The 19,284-nt window shown below is 38.8% G+C and overlaps 1 protein-coding gene and 1 long non-coding RNA gene across 4 annotated transcripts in view; one reads left to right on the top strand and one right to left on the bottom strand.

Moving 5' to 3' along the window:
* TCTN3 (tectonic family member 3) overlaps positions 1–18,131 on the top strand; it is a 47,998-nt gene extending 29,867 nt beyond the window's left edge. For 2 of the 3 annotated variants that reach the window (XM_069568158.1, XM_069568157.1), the window contains 11 exons: positions 2,670–2,797; positions 3,057–3,165; positions 3,246–3,361; positions 3,846–3,881; positions 4,419–4,499; positions 5,548–5,673; positions 6,531–6,638; positions 7,281–7,375; positions 7,669–7,822; positions 11,568–11,702; positions 16,362–18,131. In XM_069568158.1, the coding sequence (XP_069424259.1) occupies positions 2,670–2,797; positions 3,057–3,165; positions 3,246–3,361; positions 3,846–3,881; positions 4,419–4,499; positions 5,548–5,673; positions 6,531–6,638; positions 7,281–7,375; positions 7,669–7,822; positions 11,568–11,702; positions 16,362–16,598 (1,325 nt within the window). In that variant the 3' untranslated portion in view covers positions 16,599–18,131. The remainder of the gene's footprint in view (positions 1–2,669; positions 2,798–3,056; positions 3,166–3,245; positions 3,362–3,845; positions 3,882–4,418; positions 4,500–5,547; positions 5,674–6,530; positions 6,639–7,280; positions 7,376–7,668; positions 7,823–11,567; positions 11,703–16,361) is intronic. The other variant, XM_069568159.1, reaches the window with a different exon arrangement.
* LOC138427967 (uncharacterized) lies at positions 5,499–16,590 on the bottom strand. Its single transcript, XR_011252235.1, has 2 exons — positions 16,338–16,590; positions 5,499–6,152 (listed from the first exon to the last, which is right to left on the bottom strand). It is a non-coding gene; the product is annotated as an uncharacterized lncRNA (long non-coding RNA).
* Positions 18,132–19,284: the final 1,153 nt, after the last annotated feature.

Raw genomic sequence — 19,284 nt, 5'->3', positions numbered from 1 at the left:
ATCTACTCCTGGCTCTGCCAGATGGCTTTGTGGCCTTTTGCAACTCATTTACCTCTCAGGATCTGAATTTCCTAATGGGATTGGGCCACAGGACCTCTAGCCTCCTTCCACACCTGAAATTGTGTCAATCTAAGTCTAAATACCTTTAAGCCCTGTTATGTATAATATTCCATATATAATGTTGGAAATTTTAGGCAAAAATTCTATTTCTATCCTTACCCATGCTCCTTAGGTGCATGATTCCTGCTTACCATCATTACCTCCAATATCCCTGCAGTGAAGTGAGAGACAAAAGGTTAACTTTCTCTTACTCAGTTAAGCCATGAAAAAATGTCCAGATAGATATTTTCTATTTCAACTTCTTTTTTAGCTTAACTCTAACTTTTCTTCTTTCATTTGTAAAGATAGATATAACTACATTTTTTTTTTTAAGTGAGGTGTTTCTTCCATGTGGTTTTCAGGGTATGAGTTCTGAAAGAAATAGTATATTAAACAGCTTCTGGAAGCTTCAAAATGTGAAGATTTCAGATCAGAGATGGAAGATGGTAGTCTACAGACCAGGAACTTTAGCATCACCTTTACAGAGCAAAGATTTTTTGATCTCTAATATGCACACACATCACCTGGGAGATCTCTTTGCTAACACACACGTTCTGATTCAGTAGGTCTGGAGTGTGTCTTAAGATTCTGAATTTCTGACACTCTTCCAGGTTCTGCTGGGGCTGCTAGTCTGTGTACCGGACTTTAAGTAACACAGACCTAGGAGATACACAGAAAGTGAGTAGTGTGAAAGGCCCCACAATTGAGAGTTTTCTTCATTTCCTGTTCCATCAGAAAGCTGAAAAGTCAAATGATTAGGACCTTATGATCACAGAGGATAAAGGTCAGGCTTATGTAATATTGGCATCTTCATTAGCTTTTGGGGATGCAGATCTTGATTTCCTTTTGAATCTGTTCAGTTCAGTTCAGTTGCTCAGTCGTGTCTGACTCTTTGTGACCCCATGAATCACAGCACGCCAGGCCTCCCTGTCCATCACCAACTCCTGGAGTTCACTCAGACTCATATCCATTGAGTCAGTGATGCCATCCAGCCATCTCATCCTCTGTTGTCCCCTTCTTGTCCTGCCCCCAATCCCTCCCAGCATCAGAGTCTTTTCCAATGAGTCAACTCTTCGCATGAGGTGGCCAAAGTACTGGAGTTTCAGCTTCCAGCATCATTCCCTCCAAAGAAATCCCAGGGCTGATCTCCTTCAGAATGGACTGGTTGGATCTTCTTGCAGTCCAAGGGACTCTCAAGAGTCTTCTTCAACACCACAGTTCAAAAGCATCAATTCTTCGGCGCTCAGCCTTCTTCACAGTCCAACTCTCACATCCATACATGACCACTGGAAAAACCATAGCCTTGACTAGACAGACCTTTGTTGGCAAAGTAATGTCTCTGCTTTTCAATATGCTATCTAGGTTGGTCATCACTTTCCTTCCAAGGAGTGTCTTTTAATTTCATGGCTGCAGTCACCATCTGCAGTGATTTTGGAGCCCCCAAAAATAAAGTCTGACACTGTTTCCACTGTTTCCCCATCTATTTCCCATGAAGTGATGGGACCGGATGCCATGATCTTCGTTTTCTGAATGTTGAGCTTTAAGCCAACTTTTTCACTCTCCTTTTTCACTTTCATCAAGAGGCTTTTTAGTTCCTCTTCACTTTCTGCCATAAGGGTGGTGTCATCTGCAGATGACCATAATTCTGAAGAATGAAAGAAACTAGTATGGGCCATTGTCTGCTACATTCTTTTTTCAAGTTAGGAGAAAACTTGGATGGTAAAGCAGAGTGTTGTTTATCACAAGCCACACTCTGGGCAGGGGACAATGTCAGAGGCCTTTATCTGCATCTCTTTCCTGGTTCTGAAGTGCCATAAGAAGATGGCTACAGGAGTTTGGAAAGATTTATATATTGCTATAATATAAATTATACAATTGTTACCAAAATAACCTTTGGGTGGGTACTTGAAAAATCTTGAATGTAGAAATTATAATGTGGAAAGACTAAAAGATGACAAATCCATATATTTGAAAGATGGAAACTTTATTATGAGGACTAGTCAGTTGAAGTTTAGAGGAAACCAGAAGACTTGGAGAGGACAAGTCAGATATTGTCTCCAACTCTGCCATATTCCTATGGAGACAGTACCATATTGTGGTTCTAGAGACTCACCTAGAATGGGACGGATGCACACATTACCGAGACTCCTATTTTCATCACAGATTGCTAACCCTCATATTCCTGACATCAGAGACTTGGAACTGACTGGCACTCATTGGTCATATTCTTGTCTCAGATCTTAATACTTAAAGAGTAATTCAATTAACAGATTATAAATAAACTATAAGGTAATAGAAATCAAAATCAGTATTGTCTCTGAAGATGGCAGATTGATTGGGAAACTTCTGGGGAAAATCTATAACTTAATCTGAGTGGTAATAAAAAAAGTGTATAAATGTTTAAAAATTCTTGAGTTTATGCTTAAGATTAGTACACTTGCATACTTTACTGTGCATATCTTATGCCTGAATAAAAGTATTTTTAAAGATTAGTTTCTTGGTATTCCAGTTACATAAAAATGAATGATTTTCTTTTATCTAACCCACCTTTCTTTTAAAAAATATTTTAGCAAGATTAAACTATCTCCAGAAGCTCCAAAAGGTCAATGCAACCAACTTCCAGGCCCTGGCTACAGAGTTTGGAGGTGAATCATTCACTTCAACATCCCAAACCCAATCTCCACCACCTTTCTACAGGGTGAGCCTGGGGAAGGGGAGGGGTTGTTTGGTTGGTTTTTCTCCTCATACTGACAACTGACCTAGTATCTTAGAGGTGCCCACTTCAAAGTTAAGGTAAGCCATGACCTTTACCTAGCCATTACCTAGGTAAGCCATTGTCAGTTCTCTTGGAGGGAAGTATTGTCCACTTTAACTGTGTTAACTTTTGTTTCTTATTCTTTTCTGGTGGAGTTCAGTCCAATCTCACTGTGAATAAATTTCTGCTCTCCTTTGTTTAGGCTGGCGACCCCATTGTGACTTACTTCCCCAAGTGGTCCGTAATAAGCTTGCTGCGGCAGCCTGCAGGAGTCGGAGCTGGGGGGCTCTGTGCTAAGAGCAATCCTGCAGGTGAGTCCAGAACACCAGTGCTACCCTTTTTGTTAAACTTAAAAATAGGCTTTGTTATTTACCACTACCTTAATTCTAAGGTTTCCTGGAGAGTAAAAGTACAACCTGTGCTCGTTTCTTCAAGAATCTGGCAGATAGCTGTACCTCGGATCCTGCCCTCGACGCTGCCTCTTACTATAACTTCACAGTCTTGAAGGTGGGTATCCCTTCTTTCCCCACTGTCACCACTGTGGACTTAAAAGTCACCATGCTCCCCACTTTTGGGTTGTGGGGAAAGCACTGAACTGGAAGTCAGAATGCTTGAGCTACATAAAAGGCAGAAGGCCAAGAAGCCCTATTATCTGAAGAAAGATGAAAGAAGTAGGGTTAGGTAGCCAGGATGAAAGATTCTCACCCTCCCAGCTAATGGAATTCACTAGGGGAGGTAAGAGAGGGGGACATCACTGTTTCACCAAAACGTCCTGCTTTTGCTGTTTGTTAGAGCTCTGCTCAGAGGAGGTGGGCATCGTAGTCCATCTAGCCTCCCCTCAGTCTACTCCTGGCATTTGAGTGTAAGGAAGAATCAGGTAGGAAAAAAAAGTTGATTTTTTTTTTTCTCCCACAAATGTGAAACCACAAGCTCCTGGAGATTTTATGTAAGATATACACACACTCATGTCCTTGCTGTTCTCTTATACTAGGTTCCAAGAGGTATGAGTGATCTACAGAACATGGAGGTATGATGCTTTTTATCAGGAAAAAGAAAAAGAGACTATTTGATTCCTTTGCATCTGAGGCAGTTTCACTCTAGATTGTAATGGTAAAAGAGAATTATATGTGATGTATCAAGTGTTCAAGAATGAGTCTGAAACAGTATCTGTGTGTTAATAAGTATCATATGAAGTAAGAGTTCATAAGGTATTAGCTAAGTTTGAGAAACTTTGGGTTAAATAAATTTAAACCTTATATTTAGGATGTAGTTCTTAAAGTTTTTAATATACTAGAAAGCCTTCTCAATCTCTAAGAGGGATGTGTCAGATATAGTATTTCTAAAACTTATTTGACCAAGGAGCCTTTGTTTTATATCTAATACTAGTAATGTTCCCAAAAATAGTTTTGGAAAGTGTTGAATAACAGTGACTTTTGACCTGAAGTGGTAGACTGGCAACGGAAGGAGAAAGGAAGGTGATTGTCAAAAAGGGAAAAATACTCATTTCAGCATAATACATAAGCTAGAAGAGGAAATGCTTTCTTCTGCCTCTTTCCCTTTCCAGTTCCAGGTGCCTGTAACACCTGTCTCACAGGCTGGCTCTCCTGTGTTGGCCGGAAACACTTGTCAGAATGTTGTTTCCCAGGTAGGGACACTGACGTCAGATTCTGGACTAATGTATGTTAATCAGCATTACCGAGGTGCTTCATCTTCCATTAAGTACCAGACCAACCCCACGTGAATTTGTGTGCATTATCTGAAACTTAACATGTCAAAAACTGAGCCCAACGTGTTTCAGTCGTTTCCATTGTTACTGTCCTCTGTCATTTCATGTCCAGAATATTCAGATTCTTTATCATTCTTCTTTCTTTGCCCATGTGCAGTCTGTTCCAGTTTTTACTGACCACAGTTTCTTTTGTTGACAAAATCAGTATCATCTGAAAGTCTGAAATAGACTCGTCAACTTCTTTTCCTCTATTCTCTCTCTTCTAATCAACAAACAAAAGTAAGAATTATTGGAAAGCATCATTTTAAAACCTGTGCTCAGAAATCTAAGGTTACCTTTACCTTTTTATGACTTCCATCTCCAGCTACTGTCTTAACTTATCCTCAGACATGGTGAAAGCAAAGTAACCAGATTTCCGTTCCATGTTCACTTCTGCCTGTGCTCCTACTCACTTTCTCTGCATGCAATCAAAATTTATGTTTCTTCCCTTTCAATTCTTACCATAAATTCACCTCTCCCATGAACTCTTTCAAAGAGCTCTATTCAATTTCTTTTTTCATGTGTAGATACAATATGAAGTCAACTTTTACCTTTTCATAATATTTGTATTTGGCATTTTTAAGATAACACTTTTAGTCTCCCTCATCCTGTTATTTTTTTAATTTAGATATAATTGATATATAAATTATATCAGTTTTAGGTGTACAGCATAATGATTTGATACGTGTATATACTGTGAAACAATTGCCAGGATAAGTTAGCATTCATCGCCACACATAGTTACAATTTTTTTCTTGTGATGAAGACTTTTAAAATCTGCCATCTTAGCAACTTGCAAATACACAATGCAGTATTGTTAACTGTAGTCACCATTCTGTTCCCTTATTCAGTTATAGGAAAACCCTTAAAGACAAGAAATTGACCCACAAAATATTTTTTATTAATTGATTTTACTTTTGTATTTCAGGTCATCTATGAAATAGAGACCAATGGGACTTTTGGAATCCAGAAAGTCTCTGTCAGTTTTGGACAAACGAACCTGACTGTTGAGCCAGGCACTTCATTACAGCAAGATTTCATCATTCACTTCAGGGTTAGGGTTCTTCTCTTATAGAGGACCAAGAAGAAAGAAGTATTGGGTTAGAAATAGTTCCCCTGCTTCTGTAATACATGTAAGATAGAATAAGAATATGAAGGCCTAGTTCAGTCTGTCAACTGAAGTCTCAAAATTTAATATTCTATAACTTAACTTCGAGTGATAAGGATTCAGCAATGTTTATTCATTAGCATATTCCCCCAGCAAAGAGGACTTTACTCACAAATCCAAACACTTTTTTTAAATAGTCATTTTGAATCATAAACTCAGCTAAAATCCCACACAAATTCTTTAACCAGCTTTTTTCATGCTTCTGGGCATTCGGCATTTTATTCATGTCATGCTTCAGTCTCTAGTCTTGATCACCACCTTTTGACTTTCTTCTGCTTCCTTTCCTTGTGAACATAGCAGAATCCAGTTTCTTCTCAACTCTACCCTCAAGTGATTCACTAAATCCCACGTCACTCAGAGTTCATCTGTGGAACAAATATAGTTAGTTAAAATATAGTTCTAAATTACATTTAAACTCCTCTGATTCTAGCTACACTGAACATAGCCCTGAGTTAATTGTAATTTTGACAAACAGGATTGAGAGATCTTTGATCGATCTTTAGTTGCAATCCTTGGTAGAAGGAGTGTTCAGATGGATGTGAATAAGGATTTATTTTAGTGAATTAAAAAAAGTAAAAGATGCTGGAGGAGCAATTTTTGCAAAATGCTACACTTTGGAAGGAGGCCAGATTGTTCTGTGCAGCTAACCTGCAGCATTGCCTTAAGGAAGAGTATGAGGCCACACTGGAAAAGTGAGTGAGCATGACTTTCTTCATTCTGACTTTCCTTCACTCTTTCTGCAGGCTTTCCAGCAGAGCACAGCTGCTTCTCTTACTGGGTCTAGAAGTGGGAATCCTGGCTATATTGTCGGAAAGCCACTCCTGGTTCTAACTGGTGATATAAGACACTCAGTATCCTTTTTGGGTATCTGGGTGGCCTACTACAGCCTAATGAGAAAAGCTTTAGTTACTGATCTTTCTCCAATTCTGTGATTCCTCCATTTTTTAGGTATTGAGGATTTCCTTTGTTGTTGTTTACTTGCTGTATCTGATTCTTGAGACCCCATGGACTATAGCCCGCTAGGCTCCTCTGTCCATGGGATTTTCCAGGCAAGAATACTTGAGTGGGTTGCCATTTTCTTCTCCAGGGGATCTTTCTGACCCAGGGATCAAACCCATGTCTCCTGCATTGGCAGGCAGATTCTTTACCACTGAGCCACCAGGGAAGCCCCAAGGACTTCCTTTACTGAACTATTAATATATTACGTTCTCAAACGCAGATGCTATCAAAGGCTTTAGAACTTATATTAGACTGGCTGAAGGTGAGGATCCTGACTGAATTGTGTTTAATGATATATTTAAGGTATATGGTCATTTTTGGAAAAACAATAATTCCCCATGTTTTCACTGCCAGAGGGAAACAAAAATGTTACTTGAATAATATCATGATATTAGTAAAGTACCAAAGTGTTAAGCAAATATTAAGAAGCATACATTTTCCAATCAGCCTACTTTTTCTTTTATGATCTCCTTGACCATCCCTTTCCACCTCAGATGACCCTCTTACAGAGCCAGGGTGATGGCACTTGCTCTGTTAAGAGACACGAAGTACAATTTGGAGTGAATGCAATATCTGGATGCAAGCTCAGGTAATTCTTTGCTTCCACATCATTTCTAGCAAATTTGTCTCTACCTGTAGGGAATATGTGATGTGGCAACTTTTATATTTTGAATTAGAGTTCAGAGAATGTTAGGAATAGTCTTTAAATAATATTAATGTTGCTAAGAGGTTGGTTTTTGTTTTCTGGTTTTTTTTTTGAGTCTTTTATACCTATGAAGGATTATTTCCCACAGTTTATTTTTTGGTATTATTTCTAATGTTTGAATGAATTACATTATGATGTTAGCACTGGACTCCAGACTCCGAGGTGCTTGATTTTAGGCTGAAAAGGGTGGACTGCAGCCACTTGCAGCAGGAGATTTATCAGGCTCTTCATGGAAGTCCCAGACCAGAGCACATTGCCATCTTTGGAAATGCTGACCCAGCCCAGAAGGGAGAGTGGACCGAGATCCTCAGCAGGAACTACAATGTTTCAGTAAGGAAAGAAATACACATTCTGACAAAAGCTTACTTTCCTCCTTTATTTATTAAGATTAAAACCAGACCTGTTTCCATAGTTGGTTTGGTTGTCACAGAAGAAAGATAATGTGGTTGTCCTAAAAGAAAGACTGTAAGAAATCATGGCCATCTGAAGTTATCATTTCAGGTCAGGTGTGTGTGTAGTTATATATATATATAAAACTTTCCTTACTTAGAGAAAAATCTCAAGGTAGAAGGTCTAGAGAATAGTATTAACGAAAAATAAAAGCCTCAATACCTACTACCCCTGACGAAATCTCATTCAGCTCTTTTCTGTTTTTATTCTTTCCGGTGGCCACATCAGCGCTCGGCTAGTGTACCTCTTGATTCCAGTCTAAGTAAAATAGCGAAATCTGTGTGTCAGAGCAAAAGAAAGAAATCTACTTCCTCTTTTGCCCCCTCTAGCCTGGAGAATTCCATGGACTGTACTTTCACTTTCCCTCCTGGCTTTAATCAACTGTATCTTTAATTTTATTTCCTTTCACTTCAGCTTTTTATTTCTTGTGTAAGTAATACATATGCTTGGCTCAAAATTCCAAAAGTACAAAAATAAAACTCTTTCTCAAGATAGCTCTTCCCTTCCACAGAGGCAGAGTTATTACTTTCTTTCCTTCCAGAGATATTACATGCTTACACAAGAAAATACTCATCTTTTTTTTTTTAATCCAAATGATATAAGATCATAAATACTGCTCTGCACTTTGCTTTTTTCACTTGATCTTGAGAGTTTATTCCATATCAGTATATAATAAGCTTCCTCATCCTTTGCATGGTATAGTTGCATTTTATTCCATTATATGGATAAACCATAAATTATTTAGGCAGAACATTCAGGTTGTTTTCAGCCTTTTGCTATTATACACAGTGTGGCATTTTATAACCTGGTTCAGGCACAATTTTATACATGTGAAAATAAGCCTATATGAAAAATCTTAGAATTGCTAGATCCAAAGGTATATGCATTTACATTTTTAATATATATTGCAAATTTATTTCCCATACAGGTTGTACCTATTTACAGCCCCACTATCCATCTATGGGATGGCTTGTTACCCATACCCTCAATTCTGGGTTATCAAGCTTTTAATCTTTGCTTATCTGATAAGTGAAAATTAATATCCCATTGTAGTTTTCTTTATCTCCTACTCTGAGTAAGGTTGAGTATCTTGACATACACTTGAATAATTCTTATTTTCTTCACTATGATTTATTAATATCTTTTTATTGAATTACTAGCCATTTTTATTGAATTACTAGCCTTATGACTTGTAGAAGATCTTTGAGTATGTGAGAAATTGTCTCTTTTCTGTTATGTGATTTATAGATATTATTTCCCAGTTTGTCATTTGTCTTTTGACTTTGTTTATGGTTTTTATGCCACACAGAAGTTGATTTTTATATTGTGAGATTTATCAGTCTTTTTTTTCAACTTTCGAATTTTGGTTCAGACTTGGAAGGCCTTTCCTCTTAGATTTTATTTTTAAAGTGCCCCCTTTCCCTTTCTCAGCACTATTATGACTTTATGCCTTGTATACTTCTTTCCTTTTAGTGAGACTTGGGGGATAAGTAGATGCATGTACTTGATGCAGCCCTTGGACAACTGTAGTCAAATTAAGTTTTCTTAAACCTCATAAAGCCATAAGTAGGGAGCATGGTTTGGGGTGATACATAGCTGAGTATTAAGAAATGGTTAGTGAACAGGACTGAGATTATAGCGGAATTTACTTTATGGTTCTTAAACCTACTATTTACATTTTTAAATCTCATTTTTGTAGAAAGTTGATAACATGGAAAAATTTTCCTAATATAGATAGAATAAATGAAAGGAAAAGTGTTCTAAAATATTTGGAAAAAACACATGAAAAGGTCATTAGTCAACATCATTAGCCATTAAGGGAATGCAAAACCACAAAGACATACCAATTCATACCCACTGGGATGGCTATAATTTTAAAAATGGATAATAACAAGAGTTGGCAGCAATGTGGAGAAATTAGAACCCTCAGACATTGCTGGTGGTACTACAAAATAGTAGAGCCAATTTGAAAAGAGTTTGACAGTTCCTGAATAAATTGAACATAAACACGGTCTCTTCCCCTTCCTAGTTTAGACGTGTTATTGCCTATGTCTAAGTCTTACTATAAATAAAAAGTGTTAAGTTAGAAAAGCAAGGCATATTTGAGGATAATTGGTTTTGCTAAGTTATTGTAACTTCCTGATTTATGTCCTCACTTCCACCAGTCCTTCCTGCATCTTAGAATTAATTGTCCTGGAGTCAGACTGCTTAGTTGGGCTTCATAATGTAACCCTGAAACATCCTTCCTTAATCTTTCCACTGTTCCTGCGTTCAGATCCATTGCTTCAGTCAAGTGGTCTGCCCAGGGCCAATGCCTCACACATGCCTGGCACGTAGGAGACATAACAACTGTACTTAATCAGTAACTGCCCCTTCATGGCATGTGCTATTCTAGTTGTTGTGCCATCTCTCTACCTAAATTTTCCTTTAGACACCATTTCCTCCATCACGTATTACTCATCCTGGTTCTATGAAGCCATCCTCAACCGGCAATGGCTGCTGCTTCTGGCATTCCACAATAGTGACTCCACCACTCACTGAGCACTTCTTATAACTACTGTACATCGGCTTATTTGTGTTTTATTTATCTCTATGTTAGTATTTCCATTTTATTTTCTATTTTAGTATTTCCATTTTAGAATATTATCTTTTTTAAGATCATGGACAATAATAACCTCGGATATGCAGGTGACACCACCCTTTTGGCAGAAAGTGAAGAGTAACTAAAGAGGTTCTTGATGAAAGTGAAAGAGGAGAGTGAAAAAGCTGGCTTAAAACTCAACATTCAAAAAACTAAGATTGTGGTATCTGGTCCCATCACTTCATGGTAAATAGATGAGGAAACAATGGCAACAGTCAGAGACTTTATTTTTTGGGCTCCAAAATCACTGCAGATGGTGACTGCAGCCATGAAATTAAAAGACACTTGCTCCTTGGAAGAAAAGCCATGACCAACCTAATCAGCATATTAAAAAACAGAGACATTACTTTATCAACAAAGGCCTGTCTAGTCAAAGCTATGGTTTTTCCATGGTAGTCATGTATGGATATGAGACTTGGGCCATAAAGAAAGCTGAGTGCCGAAGAATTGATGCTTTTGAACTGTGGTGTTGGAGAAGACTCTTGAGAGTCCCTTGGACTCAAGGAGATCCAACCAGTCCATCCTAAAGGAAATCAGTCCTGAATATTCATTGGAAGGACTGATGCTGAAGCTGAAACACCAATACTTTGGCCACCTGATGCAAAGAACTGACTCATTGGAAAAGACCCTGATACTGGGAAAGATTGAAGGTGGGAGGAGAAGGGGACAACAGAGGATGAGATGGTTGGATGGTATTATTGACTTGATGGACATGAATTTGAGCAAGCTCCAGGAGATGGTGATGGACAGGGAGGCCTGGTGAGCTACAGTCCATGATGTTGCAAAGAGTCAGACATGACTGAGCAACTGAACTGAACAATAACATGACCTCTTATGAACTTTTGTGTCCTTTCCCTAAGCCACACTGTCTTCTCTGTTATTGTGTAATGTTTAAGAAACAATAGCTACTTAATGCATGATAAATATTAATAACTATAGGCAACCATGAGCAATTACATCAAATGCTTCTTTACTCTCCTGCAGGCTATGCACTGTACTTCCTGCTGTGTCCCAGTTTCCCTGGAGATCCAGATACTGTGGGCATATATAGGCCTCCAGTCCAACCCACAGGCTCATGTGTCAGGAGCCCGATTTCTATACCAATTCCAGTCCATACAGGTAAGCCTTGCAAAGCCTAGATTATTATATCAGTCATTTGATGACCAGTTAATTTTTTAACTTCCTGAGAGTCAGTTTATGCTATCAGCCAAAATCTAATGTTTGGTCAGAATGAGCTGGAACAATTAACTTTCAAGTAGATCCTCCCTGCCTGGTTACTGAAATTAACATGTTTTCATGGTAAATACAATCTAAATTTTTGCCCCGTGTTTTTTTAAACTTCATGACTACAGTATAGGTTACTTTGTTTTAAATTATCATACTACAGTTACTATATACTGCTTGATTCAACCACGGAAAAGATATTCTATGACATTCTATGTATTCAGTGACAGTCACACATTTGTTAGTCTCCAGCCTGTTGGTTGCTGTTAGAGTTACTACTGTGGCTAGTTTGTAATCATCAATTCTTGGCTGATTGTACTCCATTAAAATAAATAATTTTAATATGTAGTAAACATATACCTGCTGTTTATGATGTGCCTTAGGACAGTTTAGCAACTGCCTATAGCTAAGGGAAGTTCAAAAATAAAATGATTAGGTCCTGGTGAACTTCATGTATGAACTGGTATGCCAGATTATTATTTTTTAATGGAAATTAAAACTAATTGAAATTGTTACCTATAAGTCATTGATTTTACCTCCCAGAAGAGAAACTAGGGACTACATTTAAGTCAGAAGTAAAATACCTTTAGCTCTTCCCTTACACAGTTGAGTACCTTAGCTCTTTATGCCTATAAATGTGTTAAAACTCGTTACCAGAAACTGTGTGAATGTGAACATTCCATTCTTTCTGTGTTGGTTTACTGAATAAAACAGAACTCTTTCTGTAAGATTCATTTAACCTGTTACAGATATGGCACTGAATCTATTGTTTTCTATTTATGAACTGTATCTTTATTCATGAATACCTGTGTAGTTTGGGAATACACCTACAGGATTGTTCTTTTTATTTTCCTGAATCTCTGGTTTTCTTAGGCCTTGACATTACCCAGTGCCTCTGTCTTTTCCAGGTATTTTTAATCATTGTCTTTTTCTAGTATTTAATAGAGGTTAGCTTTTCAGGTTAGTCTGTCCCCTCTACAAAATCACACTTACAGTCTTTCACACCTAACTGTCCTGAGTGGTTGACAGCTGAGAATTTCAGTTGTGCTTCATTTGTGCAGAACTGAAGACACAATTTCTATTCCCAGTGATGGAGCAAAGTTTAACCCTGCTGAATTTATTGAGGGGTGATTTGGGATATGCCAAATCATGTGGCTTTACTTAGTGTGATTTAAATGATTTGCAAAGGTAATTTTGATTATACAAAAATGTTCACTCGAGAAGCTTGCTTCCATGAAAGATGATACTATGCCCTTGTAAAAGTAAAAGGAGTTATGAATCAATAGTGTCATATCACAGAAAGTTCAGTTCAGTTCAGTCACTCAGTCATGTCTGACTCTTTGCGACCCCATGAATCACAGCATGCCAGGCCTCCCTGTCCATCACCAACTCCCAGAGTTCACCCAAACTCATGTGCATCGAATCCAGCCATCTCATCCTCTGTCGTCCCCTTCTCCTCCTGCCCCCAATCCCTCTCAGCATCAGGGTCTTTTCCAATGAGTCAGCTCTTCGCATGAGGTGGCCAAAGTATTGGAGTTTCAGCCTCAGCATCAGTCCTTCCAATAGCAAATGCAAATAATTCTATAATAGACAGTTTTATCATCTGTATTGAAATTTTTTTACTGCAGTCTTGAATGGAAATTTTCTCCTGAAGTCACATAAGCACTCATTTTTTCTTTATGTGTTTATACTGATTATTTGTCCTTAATTTTAAATCACTTTGCTTTATCCGCACAGGCCTGTCTCTCAGGACTTTCTGTGCAATTTTTTCTCATCATAGCAAGAGCCTATTCAAAGAAAACTAGCATACATGTTCCAAAGTGTCTAAAGTAATAAAAGGAGGAGCTAATTAAGAAGATATTTTGCTGAAGGTATATCTTCTGCAGTTCTTCTCCTTACCCCACGGGCCATCCTTTTAAAGTTTATAGTTGACAGTGGTCTCACCTAGGCTGTGTCAGTCAGCTCAGTGTGTCTGAATGATGGCATTAAACTAAAGCTGAGTAGCAGACAAGCAGCCTGTAGCCTGTTTAGCCTGTAGACTTGTTTTGTTTGATCTGCAAAGTATTTTGTTTTTTTAAATTTGTGTCAGCATTTAAAAATCAAGAAATTTTACCTTGACATCCAGATCTCTGACTTGTCTTGAAAATCTGGTGATAAGAGATCCTACACTCCTTCATGGCATAAAATCTGCCACCAAATGGTGAAAGTGAAGGTCACTCAGTCGTGTCTGATTCTTTGCAACACCATGGACTCTACAGTCCATGGAATTCTCCAGGCCAGAATACTGGAGAGGGTAGCCTTTCCCTTTTCCTGGAGATCTTCCCAACCCAGGGATTGAACCCAGGTCTCCCACATTGCAGGCGGATGCTTTACCAGCTGAGCCACAAGGGAAGCAAGAATATTGGAGTGGGTAACCTATCCCTTCTCCAGTGATCTTCCTAACCCAGGAATTGAACCAGGGGCTCCTGCACTGCGGGTAGATTCTTTACCAACTGAGCTATCAGGGAAGTCATACTGAATGTGATTGCCACTAATAAAATATTTCCTTCACACAGCCTGCAGCTACCCACCCTTACCTGCCCCACTTCTCTCATTTAGGTTATCTGTTTAGGCTGGTAGGTATTTATGTTTCTACACCTTGAAGTGAAGGTTCTCTGAAGTTTGAACTGAACTGTCAAAATGACTTTTCATTGTATAAATGTAGCTTTGGAAACACTTTAAATTCCTCTCACTACAAAAAGTAAAATAGGAGCATGTTTGGAATGTTCCCAAGAACAAACTACAAAATAAAGAAGAATTTAAGCAAAACATTGTATAGACTTACATCTTCTTGTATGATAATAATAATAGAAAAACATTTATTGAACATTTACTATATGACAGGCACTGGTAATATTTTTTGTAAGTATTTTTTAAATAAGTATTGAATTCTCACAACAAACCCATTAAGTAAATACAGTTTATTTACATGATACTCTGCTGTTTATGTTTTTGTACTAATTGGGCCTTTACAAGATTATAGGACTGCCAGATATCAGTATCTTTTTGTCTTTTTGTTGGGAATGCTACTTTTCTCAAGAAAAAAAACAACAAAACAACCCTGCTGGCTCCCAACTAAAGGGTATGTGGATAAGAGCATCTCTTAGCATTTTGAAGCCAGACTGGGGCAAGGTATTTCATTATGCAGAGTAATTTCCCTATTTTTGGTTCCTTACTTCACTCTGTCCTTTCTATATATCCTGAAATCCAGAATTTCTCTGGTTTAAATTTTCCAGTCTCTCTTTCACTTTCAGTAATAAACTCCTCCCCGTTTTTTTAAATCTGGTTAGTCTCAGCCAGTCTTCAGTGGCTGGAATCAGGAAACCCTTGGCATCTTCAGCCTAAGCTGGCTGTACTTAGAATGCATGTGGGGGCTTTCAGAGCCACAGAAAGTGAAAGTGAAGTAGCTCAGTCGTGTCCGACTCTTTGCGACCCCGTGGACTGTAGCCCTTCAGGCTCCTCTGTCCATGGGATTCTCCAGGCAAGAATACTGGAGTGGGTTGCCATTTCCTTCTCCAGGGGATCTTCCCGACCCAGGGATCGAACCCAGGTCTCCTGAATTGCAGGCAGATACTTTAACCTCTGAGCCACCAGGGAAGCCACAGAAGTTACATTAATTGTATACCAAGCCCTGCATGAATGTCACTGTTTTTAAAAAAGTCCAAAGAGTTAGTATGACATGCAAAATTATCACAGCACTGGCCCCACATTCATTTTAAAAATATCTGTAGAAGGGTTATACCAAGCAAAATTATGTTCCTAGAACCTGACATTTACTGTTGCCAAAGGCCAAAGCTGAGATAATATGTGGCATCAGAGTGAAGACAGAAACAAGATAGTTACTTACTGTCAAATTATAATCAAAAGTCTGCCTGGTGAACAGAGTTGGAACAAAGGGAATTAATTCAGTTTAGATAAACATAATTCCAGTCATCAGGCTGCAACCATATCTACCCAAAGCTACACCTGCTAGATTAGATACTTGAGTCAGCTTGACAAGGTCCCTTTTCCTGGGAGCATCGTTTTCATTTGACTTGAATTGATTAGGAGGATCCTTTCTAACTCTGAGATTCTGTGAATCTTGATTTTTTTAAAAAAATCTACATTGCTGAAGCTCTTTACCTTTTCCATGAAGTTTCATGTTTCTTTCTACAACTGAAGAAGGAAGAAAATTGCTACTACTGCATGCACTAGTACACGTGTACTGTTTCAGAGCCTGGAGCTGTTTGGGACATAATAAGGTAGAGCTGCTAAACAGGTAACAGAAGCAGTGGCTTCTCTGTTATCAGGCCAGCTCCCCAGCCAGGGGAAGCTGGAGTTAGTCTTTTGGTAGGTGTAAGCGTTCATAATTGTGGTGCAACTGTTGCTAAGGAAGTAATTTCCTGTGTCTCAGAAAGAGAACTGCATAGCAGTTTGTTATGGGTCTTTATTCAGGGAAGTAATAATAACATTCAAATTGGAGGGCTATTTGAATGGGTGCCAAGCACTGACCTGTCATGGACATTCTTCCTGCAGGATTCCCAGCCTGAAACAGAAGTACCTTTGAAAACTGTGGTGACCTTTGTGGACATTACCCAGAAGCCAGAGCCTCCAAGAGGCCAACCCAGAATGGACTGGAAATATCCATTTGACTTCTTTTTTCCCTTCAAAATGGCATTTAGCAGAGGAGAAGGCTCTCAGAAAGGCTCCATCTTTGCCATTATTATCCTGTGTCTCTTACTGCTTGGAGTTCTCAACCTAGAGACTGAGTGAAGAAAGGAGAAGAATCAGATTTCAGTTTTCCCCATGGGAAGTTCTGAAGCAGCCTGCTTATTTTGGCTAAACAGATCCTCACCTACTCATGACCAGAGGGCAGCATTTAGGAAAACAGAGGACCTATCTGAAGGAGTGGAATTGCTAGGCCATATGGCAACTTTATGTTTAATTTACTGAGAAACTGCCACACTACTTTCCAGAGTGGCTGTGCCACCAGCAGTATATGAGGGTTCCAGCTTCTCCACATCCTTTGCTATTGTTTTTATTTTAGCCATCCTGGATAATGGGTGTAAAATGGTCTCATTGTGATCTACCATACCTTTTTAAACTATAGTATATGAGATCTGTTGACAGAAAAAGATTTACAACTTTAGAGTTGTGAGTTAAGTTTTATTTGGGGCAAAATGAGGACTGCAGCCCAAGAGGCAGCATCTCAGATAGCTCTAAGAGACTGCTCCAAAGCAGCAGTAGGAGAAAGAAATATATAAGGTTTTGGTGAAGGGGGAGTTCAGTACCATGAAGCACTCATTTTACAAAAGGCTTTTTGTTAGTCATGAGGGTCTGATGTCACCATGAAGGGATTTAGGGCTTCTCTAGGTATGAGGAGATTGAGATCATAAAATCTATTCCTAAAAACATCCAACTCTCTAAAGACCTGTGCCACCAGATTCCCTGGAGCACAGAGTGCCCCCCTCCACCCTGAACTCCCTCGGGGGTTGTTGAAGGTCATCAGCTACAGCAGCATGGGGTTCAGTCTCCGCACAGGCAGATGGCACACGCCTCTGTTGTTCAGTCACTGGCAATGCTCTTGGTAAGTGCCAATTTGTAGTTGATAGATCTTATACCAGAAGCGAGCACATCTGCTCTTCCAAGGCAGGAATGCCCCCAAGTATTCTTTTCCTCTCTACCTCTCTGCTAATTTGATTTATAAGCCAAGTTTAGTTTATAAGCCAAGATTCCAATTAGAAAGCTGCTTAATTAACATAGATAAGATTTTATGGTGATCTTCAGTCACTCTTATTTATAACAGACCTATGTGAAACTTTATTCTCATCTAAAGAATAATGCAGTCTTCTTGCCTCCTTTTATTTATACACGACATCTCTCACTGCACAAGTCCTCTGCTGTAATCTTGTATTCAATTTAAGGACCAAGTTTTACTGTAAAGGGGTATGTACAATCTGGATAGAATGAAACTAAAATCCCAGGTAGTCCATTGTAGGTGTAGAAAAACAGGTACTCTCAAATACTTTTAGACAGAATGTAAACTGGTAGACACTTGGAGAGAGAGGGGCAAATAACTTTATGAGCCTTAAAAATGTTCATAAACTTTAACCCAACAATTCCATTTATTAAATATTATGGGGTGGGGGGATGTCCCAACAATAGGGGATTAGTTAAATCAACTATGATGCAACCATAGATTGAAATGTCGTACAACCACTGAAAATTGACTACACCAGTCCTTATTGCCATATGAAAATACTCATGATCTATTTTAGTGAATAAAATAGGCCATAAAATAGTACATATACTTTACAGTCCTAATTTTGTAAAACAAAAATATTTATACATATGTACTTAGACAAACAAAAGTCTGAAAGACTGCTGCTGCTGCTAAGTCGCTTCAGTCGTGTCCGACTGTGTGTGACCCCATAGACGGCAGCCCACCAGGCTCCCTCATGCCTGGAATTCTCCAGGCAAGAACACTGGAGTGGGTTGCCATTTCCTTCTCCAGTGCATGAAAGTGAAAAGTGAAAGTGAAGTCACTCAGTCGTGTCCGACTGTTCGTGACCCCGCGGACTGCAGCCTACCAGGCTCCGCCATCCATGGGATTTTCCAGGCAAGAGACAGACAAAAGTCTGAAAGACTAGCATGTCTAAAATGGGACTCTTTCTCTTAATAAGCATTTCTGATTTTTATGATCAGAAAATAAAACTTTTATTTTATTTTTTTAACTGTATTTTAAATAAAATAATTTGCTCTTCAGAAAAAAACCCTCCCTGTTTATCATATATAGGGATGTTTCTTATTTATGAATAACTTCCCATTTCTGTTGATGTATTTGTTTGCTTGACATTTAAGCTTGTCTTTTAAAGCAGGAGTTCCCAAAAGTAGTTACATCATAATCTGGGGTTCTTTAAAAATGTTGATTCCTAGGCCCTGCATCTAGAGATTCTAATTCACCTGCTAGAAGAATCTGTATCTTTTTAAAAGCCTTTCTGGTGCTTCTGATGTTCAGCCTGGTTTGTGAAACTACAAAGGATATTCCATAGTGTGGCCAAAACTGGTTTAGGTGTTTGTCCTAACATTGCCAGCTCATATAACATGTCTACTGGCCTAGCCTACTCCCCTTTCTCTGAGAATCTCCCATCATGTAGACCTCTACTGTGTTTGACAGAGAGGGGTCTGCGTGACCCCTCCTCTCCCTGCCACAGCTGACTAGACCAAAAATGGAGACCTGGGGCAAATTAGGCCAGTAAGATTTTCTCTCTAGGAATATGAAACTAGGACCAAGTCTAAAAGTTAGTGGGGAATAGGCACTGAAGATATTTTAGGGCCGAGGAGGCCATTTTTTTTACCAATGTTCGCTAATGAAGAGTGTATCTGAAAAAGAGAAAAAAGCAGATGTGCAGATATAAGTGTAAATAGGAAACCCAGAGATAGGGGAGAGTCTTGGTTC

This window comes from Ovis canadensis, chromosome 22 (assembly GCF_042477335.2).
Source record: "Ovis canadensis isolate MfBH-ARS-UI-01 breed Bighorn chromosome 22, ARS-UI_OviCan_v2, whole genome shotgun sequence".
Taxonomy (NCBI): domain Eukaryota; kingdom Metazoa; phylum Chordata; class Mammalia; order Artiodactyla; family Bovidae; genus Ovis; species Ovis canadensis.
This window is presented reverse-complemented; position numbering and strand designations above follow the sequence as displayed.